The sequence below is a fragment of the Hydra viridissima genome, unplaced genomic scaffold (assembly GCF_058129835.1).
Source record: "Hydra viridissima isolate aposymbiotic clone 2 unplaced genomic scaffold, HvirCarnegie_v1 scaffold_10, whole genome shotgun sequence".
In the NCBI taxonomy this organism is placed as follows: domain Eukaryota; kingdom Metazoa; phylum Cnidaria; class Hydrozoa; order Anthoathecata; family Hydridae; genus Hydra; species Hydra viridissima.
The window spans coordinates 13,526,912-13,548,404 of NW_028324309.1; the positions used below are offsets into that span (position 1 = coordinate 13,526,912).

General features: G+C 28.0%; 3 protein-coding genes across 9 annotated transcripts; all 3 read right to left on the reverse strand.

Moving 5' to 3' along the window:
• Nucleotides 1-1,828: 1,828 nt before the first annotated feature.
• On the reverse strand, nt 1,829-7,364 carry LOC145181126 (E3 ubiquitin-protein ligase pellino homolog 1-like). 3 transcript variants are annotated; one of them, XR_016444541.1, is made up of 10 exons: nt 7,078-7,201; nt 6,718-6,803; nt 6,148-6,277; nt 4,934-5,227; nt 4,556-4,744; nt 4,222-4,317; nt 3,908-4,006; nt 3,543-3,757; nt 3,273-3,388; nt 1,829-2,397 (listed from the first exon to the last, which is right to left on the reverse strand). XR_016444541.1 is itself a non-coding variant. In XM_090065398.1 (10 exons), exons 2-10 carry the CDS (start codon nt 6,780-6,782, stop codon nt 2,250-2,252), a joined length of 1,281 nt encoding a protein of 426 aa, XP_089921524.1. In that variant the 5' UTR covers nt 6,783-6,803; nt 7,078-7,364; the 3' UTR covers nt 1,829-2,249. The 3 variants fall into 3 exon arrangements, 2 of the variants coding, with proteins under 2 accessions (XP_089921524.1, XP_089921525.1); XM_090065398.1 differs by having other exon boundaries at nt 3,543-3,686; nt 7,078-7,364; XM_090065399.1 differs by having other exon boundaries at nt 1,943-2,397; nt 3,273-3,364; nt 3,543-3,686.
• Nucleotides 7,365-12,036: 4,672 nt separating this feature from the next.
• LOC145181743 (uncharacterized) lies at nt 12,037-13,123 on the reverse strand. The gene has a single exon (XM_080056899.2). It carries the CDS (start codon nt 13,068-13,070, stop codon nt 12,210-12,212), a length of 861 nt encoding a protein of 286 aa, XP_079913025.2. The 5' UTR covers nt 13,071-13,123; the 3' UTR covers nt 12,037-12,209.
• Nucleotides 13,124-13,267: 144 nt separating this feature from the next.
• LOC145181526 (tRNA-splicing endonuclease subunit Sen15-like) lies at nt 13,268-19,861 on the reverse strand. Of its 5 annotated transcripts, none has more exons than XR_016456268.1 (7): nt 18,032-18,231; nt 17,792-17,930; nt 17,605-17,683; nt 16,723-16,785; nt 15,556-15,614; nt 15,335-15,385; nt 13,268-13,754 (listed from the first exon to the last, which is right to left on the reverse strand). XR_016456268.1 is itself a non-coding variant. In XM_090099923.1 (7 exons), exons 2-7 carry the CDS (start codon nt 17,846-17,848, stop codon nt 13,589-13,591), a joined length of 492 nt encoding a protein of 163 aa, XP_089956049.1. In that variant the 5' UTR covers nt 17,849-17,930; nt 19,845-19,861; the 3' UTR covers nt 13,268-13,588. The 5 variants fall into 5 exon arrangements, 4 of the variants coding, with proteins under 4 accessions (XP_089956049.1, XP_089956048.1, XP_089956050.1 ...); XM_090099923.1 differs by lacking the exon at nt 18,032-18,231 and adding an exon at nt 19,845-19,861 and having other exon boundaries at nt 16,706-16,785; XM_090099922.1 differs by having other exon boundaries at nt 16,706-16,785; nt 18,032-18,224.
• Nucleotides 19,862-21,493: the final 1,632 nt, after the last annotated feature.

Here is a 21,493-nt window from a genome sequence, read left to right on the forward strand (position 1 = left end):
AATTGCTGAATGTGTTCCCATTTCTATTGGTGATTTGGTAACAAAAACTCTTATTGGTACACGAGCCCAAGTAAACTCATTAGGGTAGAGCGGGGCTAGTTGAACAATTTCTACTGAATCTAATTGAACGGTGCGTCGGAATTACATAGTTTTTTCACTACTAGAATGAAAGTTTTATCTGTTAAGAAAGAAAAAGCTTTTTTAGATTTTTTTGAGAAAATATTCCCTAAAGCTTACCGAGCTGCTCAACCTGCCCTGCCCCCCCCCCCCCCGGGCGGGGTAAGTTAAAGGTAGAGTTAGTAAGTTAAAAATTTTTATTTCTGAACTTTTGACTTATTTAATCGACTAAGTAATAATTAAGTAAAAATGTTTTTAAAAGAAGCACAAATTTTATAGTTTTCAATCACATTTACATATCTTTTTTTAAAAAAAAAGGGTTTCAGATTTTATTTTAAATTAAGAGTATTTAATGATTAATCTAAAAGTGTTTATCGACCTTAAAATGTTAACCCAGCGAAATTTGTATCTCCGTATCCGATAATGCCGTTTTTTTAATTTATTTTTTTCAAACCTGCTCAATTTACTCCGACTAGACTGGAGGTAACACAAAAGTTAGGCTATAAAACGAGCTATTAATACTTAGGGAAAAATGGCTAAGTATAATCGAAAGTCAAATAAATGGGTAAAATATCAACACTTAAGTGATCCCAGATAAATGTTTTCTTAAGAATCTAATAAAAAATAGTAAAAAAACTTTTTTTTTTTTTTGGCCAAAATCAAAAAAGTGCGCGTGCATCTCACTTGACCGCGGTCCAACAACCATTTGATGCGCATTGTACTATCATTATATATGCCTATCTTTCATCCATTAGATATTTTGTCATTTGATGCGTAGTTTTTGAGATATTTTAGTTGCCCAACTAGCCCCGCCCTACCCTAAGTGCCTCGTTAGCATTTTAGGTACTTCCATGTAAGCATTCTGATAACAATTCAACTAATTGTAAACTTGAATGTCTGAAATATTCCAGCTTTACAGGTATACACTTTACAGGGTCTGCTGCATTGACATCATTAAAAGATCTACCTCCATCTCTAAGATATTCTTTATATGTCGATTGACTTTTTCCAAAGACCTTTTAAACATACCAACAGCTCCTTCAAATTCCATGCTACCAAATGAACGCTCCTTTAGATTCCATACTACCAAATGAACCCTCTTGATTCACTTCACACTGGTGATCGACCAACTAACCAACAGATACTCTAGGTTTCCTTTTTTAGATTTTACATTTTAAAAATATTGAAATGTTTGGTAAAGATCATACATCAATACATTTATCATCACAAACAACAATTGCAACACCATCTAATGACTTATAGCAGAGTTTAACTTCGGAAAACATAGAAGTGATGTCAAGCTTGCAAGGCTTGAAAAATTTTTTTTTTTAGGGAGAAAACGCCCTAACAACTAAATTAAAAATTTAGTCCCTCCATTACTAAGGTAAAAGGAAACAGATTGTCTTAATAAGATTTTTAATAAGATGTTCATTTCTTAAGAAAGATAAATTATTTAACACCAAAACGTTCTTTAACAAGCTTAACACATTTGATAAAAAAATAAAAAATTCAAGAAATTTTAATTTTTTTTGAGAAAACTTCATTTATCAAATATTTAGGGGAAATCTCTCTCCTCCTTTAGCAGTACCACTGAAGAGTAGACCATGAGAATATGCTAAAGTTACCGCGCAGTTTTTTGAAAACTACGACCTCTTTTCCAACAAATAAATCCAAACTTAGGTCTAAATAATTTTGAAATAAAGATTTCGAGTGATTTAAAATTATTTATTTTTGTTTCAAGCGAAAAGAAATGACTTTCTTGCAAATTTCATAAAATTTCAAATTTTGATGTCATGTAATGCGCATCAACGAGATAGAGAAGATCTTAAATTGTCACGTCAAGTTATGCGCATTTAATTTACAATAAAAAAAATACCCAAAAAACTTTTTTAAATAACAATTTTGCATATAAATAAAAAAAAAAACTTCAAAAAATTATATATATTCAAAAAATACAAAAAGTGAAAAACTCTTTAAAATATCGCAATAAATATATCATATTAACAAACTGCAGATCATAATATGTAAATTATCAGAAAAACTAAAGAAATCTTGTAATACTATTCACTTGAAAATGTTAAGAATAAAAATTGCGAGTACGCATTCAATGAGAACTTTCTTGGTCTATGCTCCTACAAGAGGATTTCTCTAATGGGCTCGCCTAAGGTTTGAAATATCAAGCGAATATAACCCAAGTCCCCATCAAGTGGAACTGCACAGAAAGGACACAAAGACCGAAAATGATCTTTACCGTGAGGTAGTAACACCTGCGACCAATATCTAAACTCAAATTCTTGTTATTAAGAAAAGTAGGTGTAAATTTTTTTATAAAAGTAGGTGTAAGTTTTTTTTATTTGAAAATTGTTCTCACACAAACTTTTATGACGACTATAAATAGATAGTTATACATTTCTACTTGATAATTCATTTTCAAAATAAAACTTTTACAGACGATTTTTAATTTTGGTACAATTCATGATTTTAAGGTAGGATATTTGTAGTAAAAAAAAATAATAGCAATAATAGTAATAGCAATAATAGTAATAACAATAACAGTAATAAAAATAATAATAGTAGTAGTAGTAGTAGTAATAATAATAATAATAATAATAATAATAATAATAATAATAATAATAATAATAATAATAATAATAATAATAATAATAATAATAATAATAATAAAAATAATAATAATAAAAATAATAATAATAATAATAAAAATAATAATAATAATAATAATAATAATAATAATAATAATAATAATAATAATAACAATAATAAGAATAATAATAGTGATAATGTTAATAGTAATAAAAATAACAATAATAATAATGATAATAATAATAATAATAATAATAATAATAATAATAATAATAATAATAATAATAATAATAACAATAATAACAATAATAATAATAATAATAATAATAATAATAATAATAATAATAATAATAATAACAATAATAACAATGATAATAATAATAATAATAATAATAATAACAACAGCAAAAACAACAACAACAACTACAACAACAATAATAACAACAACAAAAAAGAAAAAGAAAACATAAGATTTACAAAAAACAATTTGACAGAAGTGCTCTTATACCACAATGATAATTGATAACAATCTGAGAAATAGTGAAATATCTTACTTTACAGTAGCCTCTGTAGTGACATGACCACAAGGTACAAAGCAATGAGTAGCAGGACCATTATCAACATAAAATGCTGGCTCCATAGCAAACTTTAAAGATACAAAACAACCTGCCTAAAAAAATACTGTTTTATTTCATAGAATAAATTGTAAAAACTTAATGACGCTTAAAGATGACTGCTAATTATTTCTTAAAGATGACTTTTTAACTAAATTTAAGAATTCTTTAACTATTAGCAAACTTTTAAACTTAGTTTTAAAAAGTTACCTGTTTGCAGAAAGGACAGATTCTTTTGTCAGTGTTAACGCAATCTTCAGTAATTGTAGTAACAGAAGGTCTTGCTCCCCAAATATGGTAGCCATGCACATGACCGCAAGTTGTGTATACATAAGGATCGCCTTGCTCAATGTTCTATATGAGCAATATCATCAGATAACAACGGCATATTGCATAGCAACAACATGAAACAAATTACCATTTCACTGAACAAAAAATTTAAATATTATATAGAAAAAGAAATTTTTGCTGATTCCGCTGAACAAGAAATTTTTATATTAAATGTGGAACTTTTTCAAATATTTAAAAACTAAGAGAAATAAAATTACTAAATAACAAATTTAAAACATTTTTACCACTTTGTTTTTTTTAAAACGCAGCGTAACAAGTCCAACAGGACATTGTGCATTTAAATTATTCAATGCTTCTTCTTTCATTTCCAAGTCAGTTATTGTCTGTAAAAAAAAAAAAAGACTGCATAAATCTGTTTTTTTTATCTTACATTAACAAAATAAAATTAGTACACACATTTATACAACCATAATAACAATGAAAACAACCCGAACCAGGATGATTACTGGGCAACCCATACAACCCATTAAATACATAAAGAAGAATTAATAACAGCATAAAAAAGATATCTTAGATATCTTTAAACCAAACAACCTACTGGAGCTTTTGCCATTCCATCTCTAGTCCTCCAAATTAGAACTACACCACATAAATCAATAAGTGAGCCGTCTTGCAGAACATTTGACAAATCTGTCTAGAGAAAAAAAAAATTATTTAAAAAAAAGACTTATCTTCAATAAAATTCAAAAACTTTAATTTAAGTAATTAGTAAAGTATTTTTTATTCCAACTAAACTTAATTTGAAAAAATTAATAAATCCTTTAAAGAAGACTTAATTTAAACTGCAAAATATGAACATAATACCAATTTTATCAAATAGGAATTTGTTTAAGACAAAAAACTCAATTATATTAATCAATGTCAGGACTTACTGTTTTTCCTCTTTGCTTTGCTGATCGTGAACATCGAAGTCCAAACATTTCACCAGATACAGACACTTCTCTCCACTTTCCAGGCATCATACTCTCTCCCCAATCATTTTTTGGATTCATCAAAAGAATACCATTTGTTGTCAAACCATCAGAAAATTTGCTACCATTAGCCCACTGAGGTGTACCTTCCTAAATTTCAGTTTTTCAAACACACAAAATCTTATTTAGCTTTTAAGAGGATGACACAGCACACAACTAAACTCTCAGTATAGCCACTTTTTTTTAAGAGTTTCTTTTGATTTTCATAAAATAAAAATCAAAAAAAAAAAAAAAAAATTTTCATAGAATAAATAACTCTTTAAGAGAACAAAATCTTACTCCTAAAAGTATTCTTTTTTTACAGTCAAATCCTCCAGCAAATAATCGTGCATTATGAGGTGGATGGCGGTCTATAACCAAGCGGCAAGCATATCTTGATATTGTACTTTGCTTTAAGACTTCTTTAAAATCATTTTTTTCACCTGGTATTGTATCTACAACTATATAATCAATAATAGGTTCTGTTGAACGTCCTATTTGAAAACAATCAGTTTTATGATCTTTTTTAAACTCCAGTATTGTACTAAACCCTTCTTCGCCTGAGAAAGTTACAGTGTAGTTTTCAGCTAATGCCTAAAAGATAATGCAGTTGTAAGAGTACATCAATGGCTCCTTCATATTTTTAAAGCAATTATTACTTGGTTAAGCCTTTTCCTTATACATCGTAACACTAGAGGGTCTTCTGAAAAAGTATTTTAAAAATTAATGTGACTTTTGCATTTTCAAAAAACCTTGGATAAAGTTTAGTTACTTTGATCTGCACAATAAATATTTTTATAATAACATTTTATTAACAAGTTATATATTTTAAAAGTTTCTTTTTTTTTGTCTTTTTTTTGTTTGGAGGGGGGGTTTGAGGTTGAGGTTGGTGATGTTATATGTGTTGGTCTAGTTTGTTATGAAAAGATTTACATTTAGTATACTAATATTTGTGTCAGTAATGAATTAATGTTACAAATGTAATTTTTAATGTAACAAATGTAATTTTTAAAAATTTAAATTTGTGATTTGCAAAACAAGACTCAAAAGCTGTTAAAGTTTTTTTTAAGTTACTTAAAACTAAAGATTTAGATTTACATTATTATTATATTCAGAACTGTAACAAAACTAAAAGCAAGGACTTATTATGAAAGCCTGATATGCTTAGTCCTGGAAAGCCAACCAATAAAGCTATTTTAAGAAAAATCTAGTTATCTAGGAGAGGGGTTGACAAAATTACACAATGTTAAACTCCAGCCTAATAATCATGGTGCTAAAAAAGCTTTATAAAATATTTTGAAGCTTCCTAACTCTTGGATTGGAACTCAAAAAATATCTTTTGTTGCCAAATTATTTGTAACTTACTGATGAAATTAACTAGCAACAGTTTCATTAAATTCTGAGTTAGCTCAAAGTCCATAAAAATTCTCCCTAGGACATTTTTATGGATTTGCTATAAGTGATATGGTTTTATTTCCTACCAAAATTTCTTGAAATGTTTAAATCAAAAATACCTTTTTAGCTTGATCACTTAATGCATTTATTTCTTTGTAAGGCTTCCTTCCGTTTGATTCTTTTCTTTTATAAACACAATACTTTTGTTGAAATCGTTCATCTCCTTTGAACGGCAGCTTTCCATTATATCTAAAAATTATAAAGTTTCAGCAAGTTTCAGCAAATTTTGAATTATGCAAAAATAAAATCTTTATAATATAATAATAAAAAATATGACTTTAAAGTATTTCATTAAAAGTAAACATATTTAAACTCATTTTAATGTTATCAGCATTTTTGATAGTGTCTAAACTGGATTTGATTTGTAATTCTTTTATCTTAAAAAATAATTTAAACATATTATAAAATCCACAAAGGAGGAAAATATTAAACATCTTTTTGACTACAAAATTCTCTGATATCTTGTTAAAAATCAAATAAATTTAATATATTTCAAAACAGATTCTTCTCACATAAATGAGCTACCTTAAAATCATGTTAATTAGGCCAAAAGGTCTTTGTGATACTTGCATTGTAACAGTTATAAATATAGATAACAATAACTTGTAAAGAAAAAACAAACTATATACCCCAATGCAACCAAGTATCCATATACATAAAAATCTCTATTTTTCTTCTTTATTTTGTCTGACATTTATCAGTAATTTCCTATTGTCTAAAAATAATTTGATGAGATTTATAACAATATTTTAATCAGGCTTGTTGACCAACAAAACATGATATTACGTGGATGATGACAATACTTAGTGATGAACAACTGTAGATGACAACAACTAAAATCTGTAGTTTATTTGTACACCAACCTTTTAGATTTTATACAGTATATTATCTGATAACTAGATTTATCTACTTGGTATGATAAGTATAGGAGGACAAAAAAACACAGAAAGAAAATAATCTACAAATAGTAACTACAATTAGCTACCTACCTAACTGGGTCATTGCGTGATGTCTAATCTCGTACTATCTCCCATTATCTGATAATCACAAATCGCGCGCCAATTTAAAATTGACATTCATAATTTATAAAGCATACATATTAAAATACGCTGTGTTTTATAAAATATTTAAATATTTTAACTTATAGGCGTTTTAAACTTCTAAACTTAACTATGGATAGCTTAAATAAATTTGAGTAGCCCATAGTTACATTTAATTCTGCGGAATTAAATGTAACTATTAACTACTCAAACTAATATAAGCTTGAATAGTCCATAGTTATATTTAATTCCGTACATATAATTCAAACAATTTAATTCTGCGGAATATACATGCATGCATGTATGCATACATACATACATACATACACACACACATGCATACATACATACACACACACATGCATACATACATACATACATACATACATACATACATACATACATACATACATACATACATACATACATACATACATACATACATACATACATACATACATACATACATACATACATACATACATACATACATACATACATACATACATACATACATACATACATACATACATACATACATACATACATACATACATACATACATACATACATACATACATACATACATACATACATACATACATACATACATACATACATACATACATACATACATACATACATACATACATACATACATACATACATACATACATACATACATACATACATATATTGAAGGAGGAGAGGGATGTTTTCTAACCAAAGTTTTTCTCAATTGTTGGATGATGCATAATTATTGCGGTTTTTTTCAACAAATTTTATTTAACAAAAGCGATAAAAATATTTAACAAACAGATTTTAGTTATGATTCCGGAGGGTAATCATCATCCACTTCAAGAACTGCTTCCTATCTGCGTAGGAAATGGTCTATCCTATGGACAAAGAAATCACGGTTCTTGGATGCAATCCATTCTTTGACATCGATTACTAAATCATCCAAATCAACGTAGGTTTTGTTCGTTTGCCTGTTTTTCAACGAGTGATTGACGTGATAGTCTGTAGTAGCTTCAGTCGGTTATTAGCGATCGATTTGATAGCACGACGTTTAACATTAGGACGACAATTATCGTGGTCGAAAACAATATGGTTCCTTTTTCGTGGTTGTTTTCCTTCTATTGCAGCGTGAAAGTTGTCAATTTGAGCCAGGTAAATTGCCACTTGGCATTTTTGTCCGTAACCTGCCGCTGTTGACGTTTATTGTCATTCAACCAATTGCAAATGCCGCTTGAGATGATTTCCCAGTGGACGATTCCGCTTCTGTCCCACCATGCACACCATGCATAGCCTTCTTATAGTGGAAATCTTTTCTTATGCTCGTGCGACACGTAAACCTTCTTTCTTTTCACGTTTTTGAAGAGTTGCCACGTTTCATCCCCCTCGGCGAGTTTCTTCAGTAATAGAGTTTGCTCATTTCGTAGGTTTGTTGACAATGAAGTCATGGGTTAGCTTTTGTGTTGTTAGGTTTTTTTCCTCTTCCACGGCCGCTAGAAGAGCCGGATCGTCAAAATCCGACGTTCATAGGATTTTGACGATCAGGCCCTTCTAGCGGCCGAAATTTTTTTAAAAAACACAAAACACCAATTTTTTGAACGAAAAATGAACGAGTTTATCAATTTTACATAATTGTACAATATTTTCAACGGTTGAAACAAACTTAGAGAAGGTATGTGATGTTGGATAAAAGTATTATGTTAAAATAATTATAACATAATGATGGCATGAAATAGTATTAATATATATTAAATTTTTGTTTACAAAGTTGTTGGGTTGTTAGAAAAGAAGCAAAAGATGTTAAATCACTTCTCACATAAATACATAAATAAGTTTATAGCTGATTAATAGTTAGAGAGAACAATCTTTATAGCTTAGCATTCTAACAAATAATAAATATAGGTAGTATTAACATATAAAGAAAGAAAAAAATCAACATATATATATATATATATATATATATATATATATATATATATATATATATATATATATATATATATATATATATATAAACCTTTTCTTCTATATCAGTGATATTATTTGTCTAGAATAGTTTGATGAGTTTTATAGCCGAACACAGTATTACATGATGGCAATAACTCGATTCATTCATGGAAAAATAATCAACTTCGTAAATTGTAGATAACAACAAATAAAATTTGTTGTCCATTTTATTTTACCTTTTAGATTTTATACAGCATGCTATCTATTAACTACTTTAAAGATAGGTATAGGAGAAAGAAAATTCTCTAAAAGATAGGTATAGAAAAGAGAAAGTAAACTCTCTTAGTATCTTACATCTGATAGACACAAATTGCACACAAACTCATTATTGATATTTTAAAATCGGATAGATTGTTGATAAGATTATGGGTACATACAGTAAAAAGATATTATATACATGGTATAATATAGGGCTGTCGACAGGAGGGGGAGAGGGGGAGAGGGGGAGAGGGGGGAGGAGGGAGAGGAGATGATGCGGAATGGGATAAGAGAAAAGGTTTTTGTACACTTTTCCTTAACAACACGCAAAAACCAGAAAATAAAGTGTTACGTCAAAAATAATTCCATGATGGGTGGAAATTCTTGCAGCATCCCCTTGACTCTAGAGGCCCATCAGAGTAGGTTGGCTAAGGCCATGTTCCTCCTATTGAATAGCCTGGTAATATGTTTTGTTTGATGCAAAAAACTAAACCTGCCTTTGCACAGTGTTTAACAACGTGGGAATCACATCCCATCGGGAGAATTTGATTGTTGATAGGGGCAATTCGTAAAATGGCCTTTTGAATTTCTTAAAGAAAAAATTCAATTTTTGAGTATAAAAAAAATTGTTAAATAATTTTTAATACCTAAAAATATGGAGCATGACACAAAAAAGATTGGGAACCATTGCCTTTGCATTTCAAACTTCTAAAAACCTATATTTGAGCATTCCATAGATGCAATAAATCAATTAAATTTATTTTACGTAAGAGTCTTTTTTAACATATCAGCTGAAGTCTCGCGCTAATTAAATCAAGTATTGATTTACCCAACTTGTACAGACGGGTATTGTTAAATATCAACTCGTTTGTTTGAATTCAACTTAAGACGACTGTCAATATGGTTTTTGTCTATAATAATAAAATGATTTATCCCAATACATTAGGCCGGGTGAATAAAAATGAGTTATTGCTTTTACTCAGTAATTGGTCAGCTTTACGTGAAAAAAAACTGAAACTTTTCTTAAGTTTTTATTAACGTAAAATTGAGCAAATACAGAGTAAATTGCTTACCTTTACGTGAATAAAAATGAGAGGAAAACTCCTGAAGTTTTTATTCACGTAAAGCTGGCCAATTACTGAATAAAAGCAATTGCTTATTTTTATTCACCCGGCCTAATAGCTTTCACTATGCGCGGTACAAATCTTATCTATGATAAATGTCGGTATAGATATATTCATCCAGTATGTACATACACACAAAAAAGTTATTTAAACTAATGATTTAACTTAATAACATAAAAAAAAAAGTGTTGCATTATTAAAAAAACTCTTAAATTTGTTTACTGGAAACTAAAATTCGCAATCCAGAAAATGAAAATATAACAACCAACTGCAAGCAATTGTTGCAAGTTGTTTGATTCTGTCGATACCTTAAAACGTATCCTTTAATATGAGTATTTTTAAAAATGTAGTATGCAATTATCGGATCTATAACTATATACTACCTTCCTAAGAATATTCATATATATATATATATATATATATATATATATATATATATATATATATATATATATATATATGTATATATATATATACATATATACATATATATATATATATAATTTAACTCTCTGAAGTATAAAGCATGCTAAGTTTAATTTTTTTAGAAAAAATATTTATAATAAATTTTGTTGTTACGACTTTAAAATTATTCGACAGTTGACTAAATTAATGTATTTTTAAGTTGACCAAAATCAACGAATCTAAAAATTTTTAAAATCGAATAAAAGTCGATTTAGTCGAAATATTTGAATAAAAAATTGTAATCATATACTTTGATGTTGCTTAAAAATTTATTCTTTAGGATGCTATTAAACAAATAGAACTTTAAGAGAGTAAACAAAAAACTAGGTGATATGTAAAACTGCTATAATATCACATACTGTTGTTATATCAAGAGCATTTTTGCTTGTTCATTTTTAATTCACTTTATCTATTAGATGAATTAAAATCGAATAAACAAAGAAAATTACAATTAAAAAGTAAAGAAAAAAAAACACAGATAGGCACTTTATATCATTTTTAACAACAATTAAAGCAAAAAATTAACAAAAAATTAAATTAATAAAAGCGTAAATAGGTGGGGGGCAGATGGGGCGGGTAAACATTTTTTGAGGTGGCAGATTTATAAAATTCTTTCGCATCCTTAACTGAGTACTATAACGCATTACTTAATATTTTGTTTTAAAAAGCATCGGCTGATTACTATAATGAGAAAAAGGAAACATATTAGTGAAGTGGTGGTACATACAGTAAGCTTAGAATTAAGTTTATGTGATACATCAAATTAGGTTCAATGGTCACATATTTTGGTTGACCGCTATGAATGATATACTTACGCATGGCTCAATCTTTATAAATAATTTATCTTTACAAGATAAACTACTTATAAATATATCTATTTACTAACTGGTCAGCATCATAACTGTTTAAGATTGATAAAATTAAATCAAGTGAAAAAACAGAAATAAGGATGTTAGGATTATTACCCGACTAAATCGATTTTTAGTCGATTATTAGGAGGCCTGTAGTCGATTAAATTGACTACTTAATTCTTCAAAGCCGACTAATTTCGACTTTCGACTAACCGACTTTTAATCGAAGTCGATAGCAACACTAATAATAATCTGAGTTGTTTTTTAAATAACTCAAGTTTCGTTTATATTTTCAAAATTTTCAATTGTTACAAGTGCGTAGGTTTTTTTTTATTTAATTACATAAGTGACAAAATTAAATCATAAATTACTTTTTAAATATTTGGCCTTCACTTTATTCAGAGAAAAAAGAAGTTTCAAGTTATATTCTAAAAACTTGGACTCTACTCCATCCAGAGAGAACCTCTCCATCAACAACAAGAACATCACCATTATCACGAATAAATATATCGTAAGGATTTATGAAATTGCCACCTAACTCAGACAAATATTTACCAGCATTGTCATACACTTTAACTACACTGTTACCCATGTCACAAACTAGAATATTGCCATGTTTGTCCACTGTAACACCAGTTGGACTGTTTAACTGACTAGAGTCACTGTCATCTTCACTAATGCTAAATTGATACTGTAAATTCGAAGAAAAAACATGAACAAAACCACCATCAGTATCCGAGGCAATCACCCTGTCATTAATATTATCAAAAGCAAGATAATTTACCCCTGTAAAATCTTTATCCCCTGCCACTGCAGTTGAAAAAACGTTATGAAACTCTGCGTTAAAACAGAGAATCTTTTTATTTGAACTTCCAACCTCACCTACATATATGTTTTTATCTTTAGAAACAGCAACACATGCTGGTAAGTCAAATTCATATTTGATTTTTGTTACATATTCTCCACTGTCCTTCTTATGAAGTTGAACTTTATTTCCATTAAGATCTGTCACAATAATTTGATCTTCACCATAGAATGCCATTCCTGAGGCCATCACAAAGTTTTCATCAGAGAACCCCATCTCACCAATATCATACTTCAATTTTCCACTCACTGCGTCAATAGCTCGTATGTTTCTGTTAAGCATCATTGAGACATAGACTGTCTCATTGTCAGCAATCAAATGCTGAGATTGTGAAAGGAGGTAGTCATTGTCTTCTTCATTCTTGTTTTCCTCTACCTCACCAATTGTCTGAATAAGCTTTGCCAAACTATAATCCATTATTTATAAAACTAAAAAAAATTAAAAATAAATAATATTCAATTCTTTCTTATAAATATAAATAACAATATATATATATATATATATATATATATATATATATATATATATATATATATATATATATATATATATATATATATATATATATATATATATATATATATATCATATATCAATTAATATAAAAAAACATGTTATACCAATTACTGTATTCAAGAGAAATATAAGCATCATGAAGAATATTTTCATTTCACATAGAAAATATTTATTACTATTCAAAAAACTAGTTATTTTATAAAACGATCCCATAGTCAAAGTAGAAATCAAAAGTTAAAATAACAATATGAATTTTTTTTGACTATCTAGAATTCAGTATAATCGAAAAAACTGTCGAGCTTGTTATTACTACTGTTTATAACCAATCATCAATTATAATAAACACTTTCTTTCAATTTTGAAATAGAGTATTCCATATATCATGTCTGCACCAGCATCACAGTAATCCAATTCTCATTTCATATCTTTTTAACATTCTTCCATTTCTGTTGCTGTTCATTCCATTCCGGTATCATCTGTTGCTTAATAAGTTCTTTTGAAGAAGGTTTTTGTGGTAATACCAAGCCATCTGTTACATAGTAGTATACAACTGTTGAGTTGCTGTCAAAAAAAGCTACCAACAAGCTGAAAGCATGAAAACTCAAGAGAAATATAGACAAAAAAAAAAACACAGAATGTAGAAAAGCTACAACGGTACAATCTAAACAATCTAAAAATGCATAATGCACAGTATAGAACTTCAGTACATTGTACTGGCCAAAAAACTTCAGTTTGTGGTGGCCAAAAATCGAAAACCTTGTTAAGTAAAAAGTTTATAGTATTTTTTTTTTTTTTAGTTTTATTATAACATAGCCTTTGTGAAAGTTTCATCCTTCCAGCTTAAATAGATTGTGAGAAAATTTGGTCAAATTTTGAGAAAATTAAACAAACACCAAAATTAATTACAAAGAATTAACTCTATTATAAATATTTAATATCCCAGTTTATAATGTTAAAGTAACAATTGTTTTATTATCAAATCTATACTGAGTCAGAATTTTCAACCAAATTTTCAACATCTTCAAATTTTTTGTCAATTTTGTTGAGGTCCTTAAAGATTCTTGTTCAATATTTTCGGGGGTGATTTTACACTCATTTGCTGTGTCTGAATTATCGAAGGTTAAAGTCTTATAATATGTCAGGAAATTTAATTGCAGTCTTGAGTTTCTGTTTAAACTGAGTTTCTAAGTTGATAGAGAGGGTTATGCAAAAATGTCCTTTAAATTTGCTTCCCTACTTATCTTTGTTCAATATATAGTTTCTTTGCAATATGAATCCAGTTTCTCAGCATTGATTTCTTGCTGGGAGTTAATTACAATCAATATATTTTTGAATTGAACAATCAGGTCTCCTGGTCTATCTAAAACTTCACTTACTTTCTTTGGACCAGAGAGAGAGAGCACGTCATTTTTGTACTTTATAAACAATTTTCAAAAAGGGAAACTTTTCTACCTCCAGCTTGAGATCATACAATTTCTTTAGGTATATACATGACATGGCATGTTTGTACCTGGTACAAAAAAAACCCAAATTGAGACCATAAGTTGTTCTATAAAACATATCATGTTTTTGATCCTAACATTAGAAATATATAATTTATCCATGAAAATGTTACAGCGCAACTTTTCATATTTGAATAGTTATCTTAAAAACCGAATATCTTGGAAAAGTGAAAAAATATGAAACTGATTTTTTGGCTTGAGTTACTAAAAATGTCATAGATTTGATTGTGTCTCTCAATTAAACTATTCTAAACAAATTTTTAAATGTCCAACAAAAAGATAAAATTTAAGATGTTTTTTCTTAAACTTCTATACAACAAGGGATTTGCCAAAGAGACAAAAATTATGTTTAACGGTTTATGTTTACTTAAAATTATGTTTAACTGTGAATCCTAACGATATCTGGGGAAAGTTTTATTCTTTGCCATTCAAATGTTTTTCTAAGAAAAAAGTCTTTAAGAGTATGATTTACAATTTCTTTCAAAATTTTTCACTTTACTAAATATCTCCATTTTGGATTTTTCCTATCCAATATGTTCTTAATGAAATTTCATAGGCAAATGCAGAAATTTAAAATATAGATTTTTTCGATTTTTGACCACCTGATTCCACACTGTGTAATAGTTTGAAGATAAATTTTAAAGATACTACTTTAAACTTCACCTTTTACTAGGACATCCATGATGAACTGCCAGATCAATTAAAGAATGCAAACTAAAAATATTACACTCAATTTTTACTTATCATGCAAAAAACTTGAATAAAATATTTATCAGCAATTAATAAAAGATAGAATTAAAATTTCACTCATAATAAAAAAAAAAAAAAAAAAAAAAAAAAAAAAAATTTTTTTTTTTTGAAAAACCCATCAACCAAAGCTTAACCTTGTTAAATTAACTTGTGAACTTGATGCCAAAGGCAATACATATTCAATCGAGGTAGCCTGCAAAAATAAAGATTCAATCAATCAGTTGAACACAATGAAATTTTGCACCCTTTAATAGTTAATTACTTAAAAACTTCTTCACAGATTTTTCTAATTTCTTTAGAAGGGAGCTAATGTGTTGTTGTTTAATTGTATTGGTGTTAAGCATTGGTTATCAGTGATATCAGATTAAAATGAGAAAACAAGTATTGAATGAAGAAGTTTTGGAAATCCTTCATTATCACAAAGTGACATTTCAAGATTGACCGGTGTAGTTCAATCTGCAGGGGTATAAAGAGATTGAGTCTCTTTATATATATTGAAAGAAAAATAGGAAATGGAAAAAAGAAAGGATTTAAAGATAACCATAAAGAAAAATTAATTATTTGCTCAAAAAAGGCAAATCCATATCAGTTGCAACTTGCTCCCAAGTTCCTTGTATGCTAAGCAATCTGCTACTGTAGTTTGAAGAGTGCACCATATATTGCTCATAAGACTTTGAGCTTGGATTTGTATATAGAAGAAATATCTTTAGCCATTCCTTAAAAAGCATGATGTACCCACAATAGTTTGGCCTAATTTGGCTACAATCCACTACTTCAAATAGAATGGTATAAACAAAATGGCCTAAAATTAGTGCCTAAGGTAGCAAATTGTCTTGAGCAGTGAGTTATTGAAAGTTATAGTTAATTATAAAAAGAATCCTATTGAAATGCAAGAAACTAGCGAGGATTTTAAGAAAAAGTAGATAGCAGCTCCAAAAAAAGTAAATTAAAGCAAGATCCAGAAGATGATGTCAAGTACCAACAAAAACTTTTGGTTTCTAATTAAGCGTCCAAATTAAAAATGTTAAAAACAGTTGAAAGAAATAATTTAGTTAGCTTCATTGCGTAAAAAAAATTACAAAAATTTACTAAGTAGTTTTTGATCAATTAACAATTAAGGGGTGTTAAATTTCATTGTGTTCAATCTAGAGGTATCCTTTAAAAATAAACACAATACTACAAAAAATAAAAATAAAGCAAAACAACACAACAAATGCATACATGTTCTTTATGATTTTTAATAAACTTTACTTGCAAAAAATTTTTTAGATGAATAATATTTACATCATAAGTTTTTCTACCCTTTAAGAAAACAATTTGCTGTTCAATGATAGGAACCATTTCTACATCAAACCAATGTTGAACTAAATCATAGAACACAAAATAAATATATCTAAAAAATTATTGCATATAAACACAAGATTATAATTAAAACTTTAAAAACTACTCCTATTCATAATCTGTAACTTAAGACATGTTTGGAGGTCTTTTTCTTTTTCATTAATAAATAAATTGTAATTTAAGATCTAGAAAATCTTTTAATTATTTTCAACAAATATATAAGGAGATCTTTATTACAAACTTTTATCAACAAAAAGAAATGTGACCCTGAAGGAAGTTATTATACTTTTAAAATCTCTATGGATATTGTATGAAAGTGATGATTGGTAACTGTTAAAAAAAAACTTTTTTAGCAGCTTTGTTTATCATCTACAGAAACGTATACTGTTAAAATAAGGTATGAATTTTTTCTCCTCTTAAAATTTGAATGCTAGAACATATTCAGTCACCATGATTGCTGAAGCATTTAGCCAACATGACTGCTGAAGCATTTAGCCAACATGAATAGTTCAGTAGTCATATTGACTGAATATGTCATGAGTGGAGATTTTTTTTATGAGGGAGTAATTTTTTAAAACAAAAAGAAAATATAATTTATGATTTAAAAAAGTATCCAGAATAGAAAAGTTGTATTGCTGAAAATTTTTTAATTCCAATTATGACGATGAAAGAAACTATTTACTTTGATTTATTTTGTATGAAAAATGACTGACAGTTTTTGGGAACTTCTATTATGTTACTCAAGTATATGCATTTTTTGTGTATTTCTACTCAAGTATGTATTATGTTACTCAAGTATTTGTATTTCAGAAACATTTTACCTTCAATGTGTTAACTACTACCTTCAATAAGTTGCAAATAAATAAGTAGGGCATCCTCAGCTTTTGAAGAGTTTATTCCAATATCTTTAAGCTCCAGCAGCTTCTCATAAATAATTTTAAAATAAACAGAAAACTTTGAAGAAAAAAAAAAAGGAGAATAATTCTTCAAATTTTATATTTATCTTTAATTTTTGTATTAACTTCTCACCTTCGGATGATTAAAAAAAGAATCATTTCTGTTAATGGCATCCTCCACTACGTTCATTTTTTTAAAAATAAAATAATAAGGTAGATAATGCCGCTGTTGAAGTTCGAGCAATAATACAGAGCTTTCGAGCAAAAAGGGCCTAAATATGAAAAATTAAGAAAATCATAAAGTGTTATCCACGTAAAAGTAAAACTAAAAAAAAATTTATGGGTTTATTTTATCAATAGTGGAATTAATAACTGCGAGTCTTCTAAGTCATATTGATATGAGCCCAGCCCTAAGGAAGGAACAAAACGAACACTCCACCAGGGTTTTAATTTCATTTGTGTCTGTGCTGTTGAGTTAAATCGCTCCTGTCTTCCGATGAAAATACTTAGCGTTAAGGCGAGTCAGTAAAATTTACAACGAAAATTACAACAAAATGTCTTAGCATTACTTAAAATAATTGCAGCGCAAAGCGTATCCCAACTTAAGAAATAGGGGTGAAGATCTTGAGATTTCACAGGTGTGGGAATTTTAGATAAAGTTAGCATTCTAAAGTATATTAGATTTTCTACTGGAATGATTTTTTCATCTCAATAAAACAGACAACAAACATTTCATTAATTCCGTTACATACCAGTGTCTTTTCTTAAAACAACCTTTCGAACACTTTAAAAACAGATATTATCCTTAGGTCCAAGAACCTGTTTTTAAAGACACTACATCATTTCTACGTAAAAGATTACGCTCAATTTCATTCTTTTTAACTTTTTTTCTTTGTGTAAATGTTCATCTCGTAATTTTTTAATTGTGTACATGTGCATATGTGAATGCATTATTTTAATTAGTTGACCAAAAAATTGTCTCTAAATCATCTGTTTTATTGGTGCTGTTAAATAAACTTTTGTGAAATTTTACTTTTATTTTGTGATTAGTTTATTTCTAAATGTACTTCTTTTGTCTTTCTTTTTTATCCTATTTAGATCATCGCGTTTTATTAGTGAATTACTATTTGCAATGACCTGTGTTTTTGTAACATTCTTATTAACACGACATATATTGAGTAATATAATATATCTTTGGTGTATGTTCTGCTACCATTTTTCTATCAAATACTCATGTACTCTGAACAAATAGTAAATAATATTATTAAAATAAAAAACCCTGTTAAAATCAGTCATATGAAATTTATGATAAAGTAAGATTCTTTAAAGGTGACGGTCCTGTAGCCCATTTTTAAAGCAGGTCACCAAAAAAAAGAAGGAAATTGTTTTGTACTGGATTTGTTCATATTTATTACGTAGAGCTTGCAACGGTTTATTGACAAGAAAAAGGTCTTTCTTGCAGAACTATCAAAGAAGAAAAGTCATGATAAAGTGACCAACCTTTATTCACATCTGAAAAAAAGAAAAAAAGTTAAGATAAGTGTGCTAAATCAACGAAATGTAAAATTTCACAAAGATGAATAAAAAAAAAAGTTGGTTTAAAATTAACAACAACCATGATGCATTGTATTCAAACAGCTCCAAGTATTTTCTATTTCATCAGCCAGATATCAGTTTATCAAAAACTGGCTTATCAAAATATGAATTTTTAATGGTCTCTTCATATTCAAAAATTATTATACAAACCAGAATCTGAGCGCACCAAACAATTTATGTTGAATGTAAATTAATGATATTTAATCATGTAATATTGATTTTATTAAACTTTAGATTTTATTAAACTTAATTCCACTATTGGTAAAATAAAACTTGAATGTTTTGACAGTGCATAAATTTTTTGGTAAATAATTCTAATCTTTTGTTTCACTTCTTCCTGATCAATTAAGAATTTTTTCCGGTCGAGCTGCAACACTGAAAAAGTAGAGAAACTTTATCAAAACCACAACAAACACTGTATCAAACTTTCAAACTAGCCATGTTATTTCAAATGCATTTGTAAGGATAAAAGTGTCCGAATTAAAAAAGAATTTTAATGAAACTTCCTAAACTGATTTGTCAATTTCAAGTTTATACAAAGTTAACCGAAATCATCTACTAGTATACCATTTAGAATAATAAGAAAATACCCAAACGAATTCGTTTGGGCCAAACGAATATCACGCAACCAAGCAAGCAAACAACGTTGAAACAACGTTGAAATAACGTTGATCGACGTTGATCAATGTTATTTCAACGTTGTTTCAACTTTGTTTGCTTGCTAGGAGTGCTAGGAAAACTAGTTGATTTTTTTTTATTGAACCAAATGTTTATTGGTGTGAAGCAGAAGTTGGTGTGGAATTTAGTAGTTCTTAAAAGTATTGGGAAGAAATCTGCTTATAAAATAACCTTCATAAATCTTCATTTAGAATAAAAGTTAAAGATGAAATTAATAGCAAGAAAAAAAAATAGTATTTTTGAAAAGATTTTAAAAGTTTTACCTCTAAAATAAAAAATGCAACAAATTTTATGTCAAATCTAAAAGTGACTCAAGACTCAAAGCCAAGGGAAATACAAAATCATATTTTAATTCATCAATTTATTTTCAAAATTACTTTCTCATTTTTTAAAAAACTTTGTTGCTTAGCCATTGAAAATCATGGGAGAGAGTAAAAATAAGTGTTAAACACATATTTTCAGGAACCATTTGTACTGCATTTTACCTTTCCCTTGTAATTGAAAATTATTGGTTTTTCTCATCAAAATGATTATCTGGTTTTTGGGATTTCGTTAAATAAAAGTATTTGTGTTGATAGCAATTATTGTGTTTTGTAGAATTATATTTTATTTATAAAATATGTTATAAATGGGTCTGAATTGTTAAAGTATATATTGATATGTATTTGCTTTAATAAAAATAATTTTAAAAATAAATTTAGTAAAAAACAAATTTTAAAAAGTATTAGGAGTTTAAATTATTTATTTATTTTTATGCATTCACCTCCCTTAGTCTGAGGTTACCACTACTGTTCAAAGGGTTGCTTATTATCATATTTTACAATTCTCTCTTGACAAGAAAATCCGATGCGCGGAAAAACAACTTGGGTACTGTACTTGACTGTACTGTACTGAAACAAGTTGTTTGTTGCTGCACAAATACAGTTCGCTCCCGAGGCATTCTTACACTGCATCAACTACCTCGTCTTGATTTATTTTTTCAATACTATTTGATGTTACAGTTTGATATGTAAATAAAATATTCAATACTATTTGATGTTACGTTTTGATATGTAAATAAAGTAATAGTAAATACAATATTGAAATACATTCTAGGCTTCAATTAAATTTATCTTAAATTGAAAAAAAAAAATGAAATTTAAAGATATTTAGTTTGGTAATTTTTTTAATATAATTTTATAATATAATAGTAAAGTTAAAATAAATTACATAACATAAGGGAAGTACATATAAGGCAGTATCATAAAAGTATTGATGTTTTATTTGTTTTAAATTTTAAAGGTTTATTTGCGATCGCACTGAGAGCCTCGCGCAAACATTTCTTTTCTATTAACTATTTGATGGTATATCATGCAGACCAGATTTTTTCCGGAAATATCTCATTTCTTTAAATTAATAGCCGACTCACAGCAATTTCTTAAAAAGCACCTTAACGCTGAGAAGGCCGTTTTATCGATCAAGCAACACAACAGAAACCTCCCTTCAACTCTAAAGTACCAGTTTTTACTTACGCTAACCGGCATAATTAAAGAATACTTCAAAACTTGAGAAATAAAAGTTA

Excerpts from the sequence above, each read along its gene's own strand:
- LOC145181126 (XM_090065398.1), bottom strand. The coding sequence starts at position 6,782 with ATGTCAGACAAAATAAAGAAGAAAAATAGAGATTTTTATGTATATGGA. Across the intron at positions 5,228-6,147 it reads TAAGTGATCAAGCTAAAAAG|GCATTAGCTGAAAACTACAC; the intron begins GTATTTTTGATT and ends ATTATCTTTTAG. Across the intron at positions 4,745-4,933 it reads AAAAAAGAATACTTTTAGGA|GAAGGTACACCTCAGTGGGC; the intron begins GTAAGATTTTGT and ends ACTGAAATTTAG.
- LOC145181743 (XM_080056899.2), bottom strand. The coding sequence starts at position 13,070 with ATGGATTATAGTTTGGCAAAGCTTATTCAGACAATTGGTGAGGTAGAG.
- LOC145181526 (XM_090099922.1), bottom strand. The coding sequence starts at position 18,114 with ATGAAATTAAAACCCTGGTGGAGTGTTCGTTTTGTTCCTTCCTTAGGG. Across the intron at positions 15,615-16,705 it reads AGGGTAGAAAAACTTATGAT|GCTACCTCGATTGAATATGT; the intron begins GTAAATATTATT and ends TTATTTTTGCAG. Across the intron at positions 15,386-15,555 it reads TCACAAGTTAATTTAACAAG|TTTGCATTCTTTAATTGATC; the intron begins GTTAAGCTTTGG and ends TAATATTTTTAG.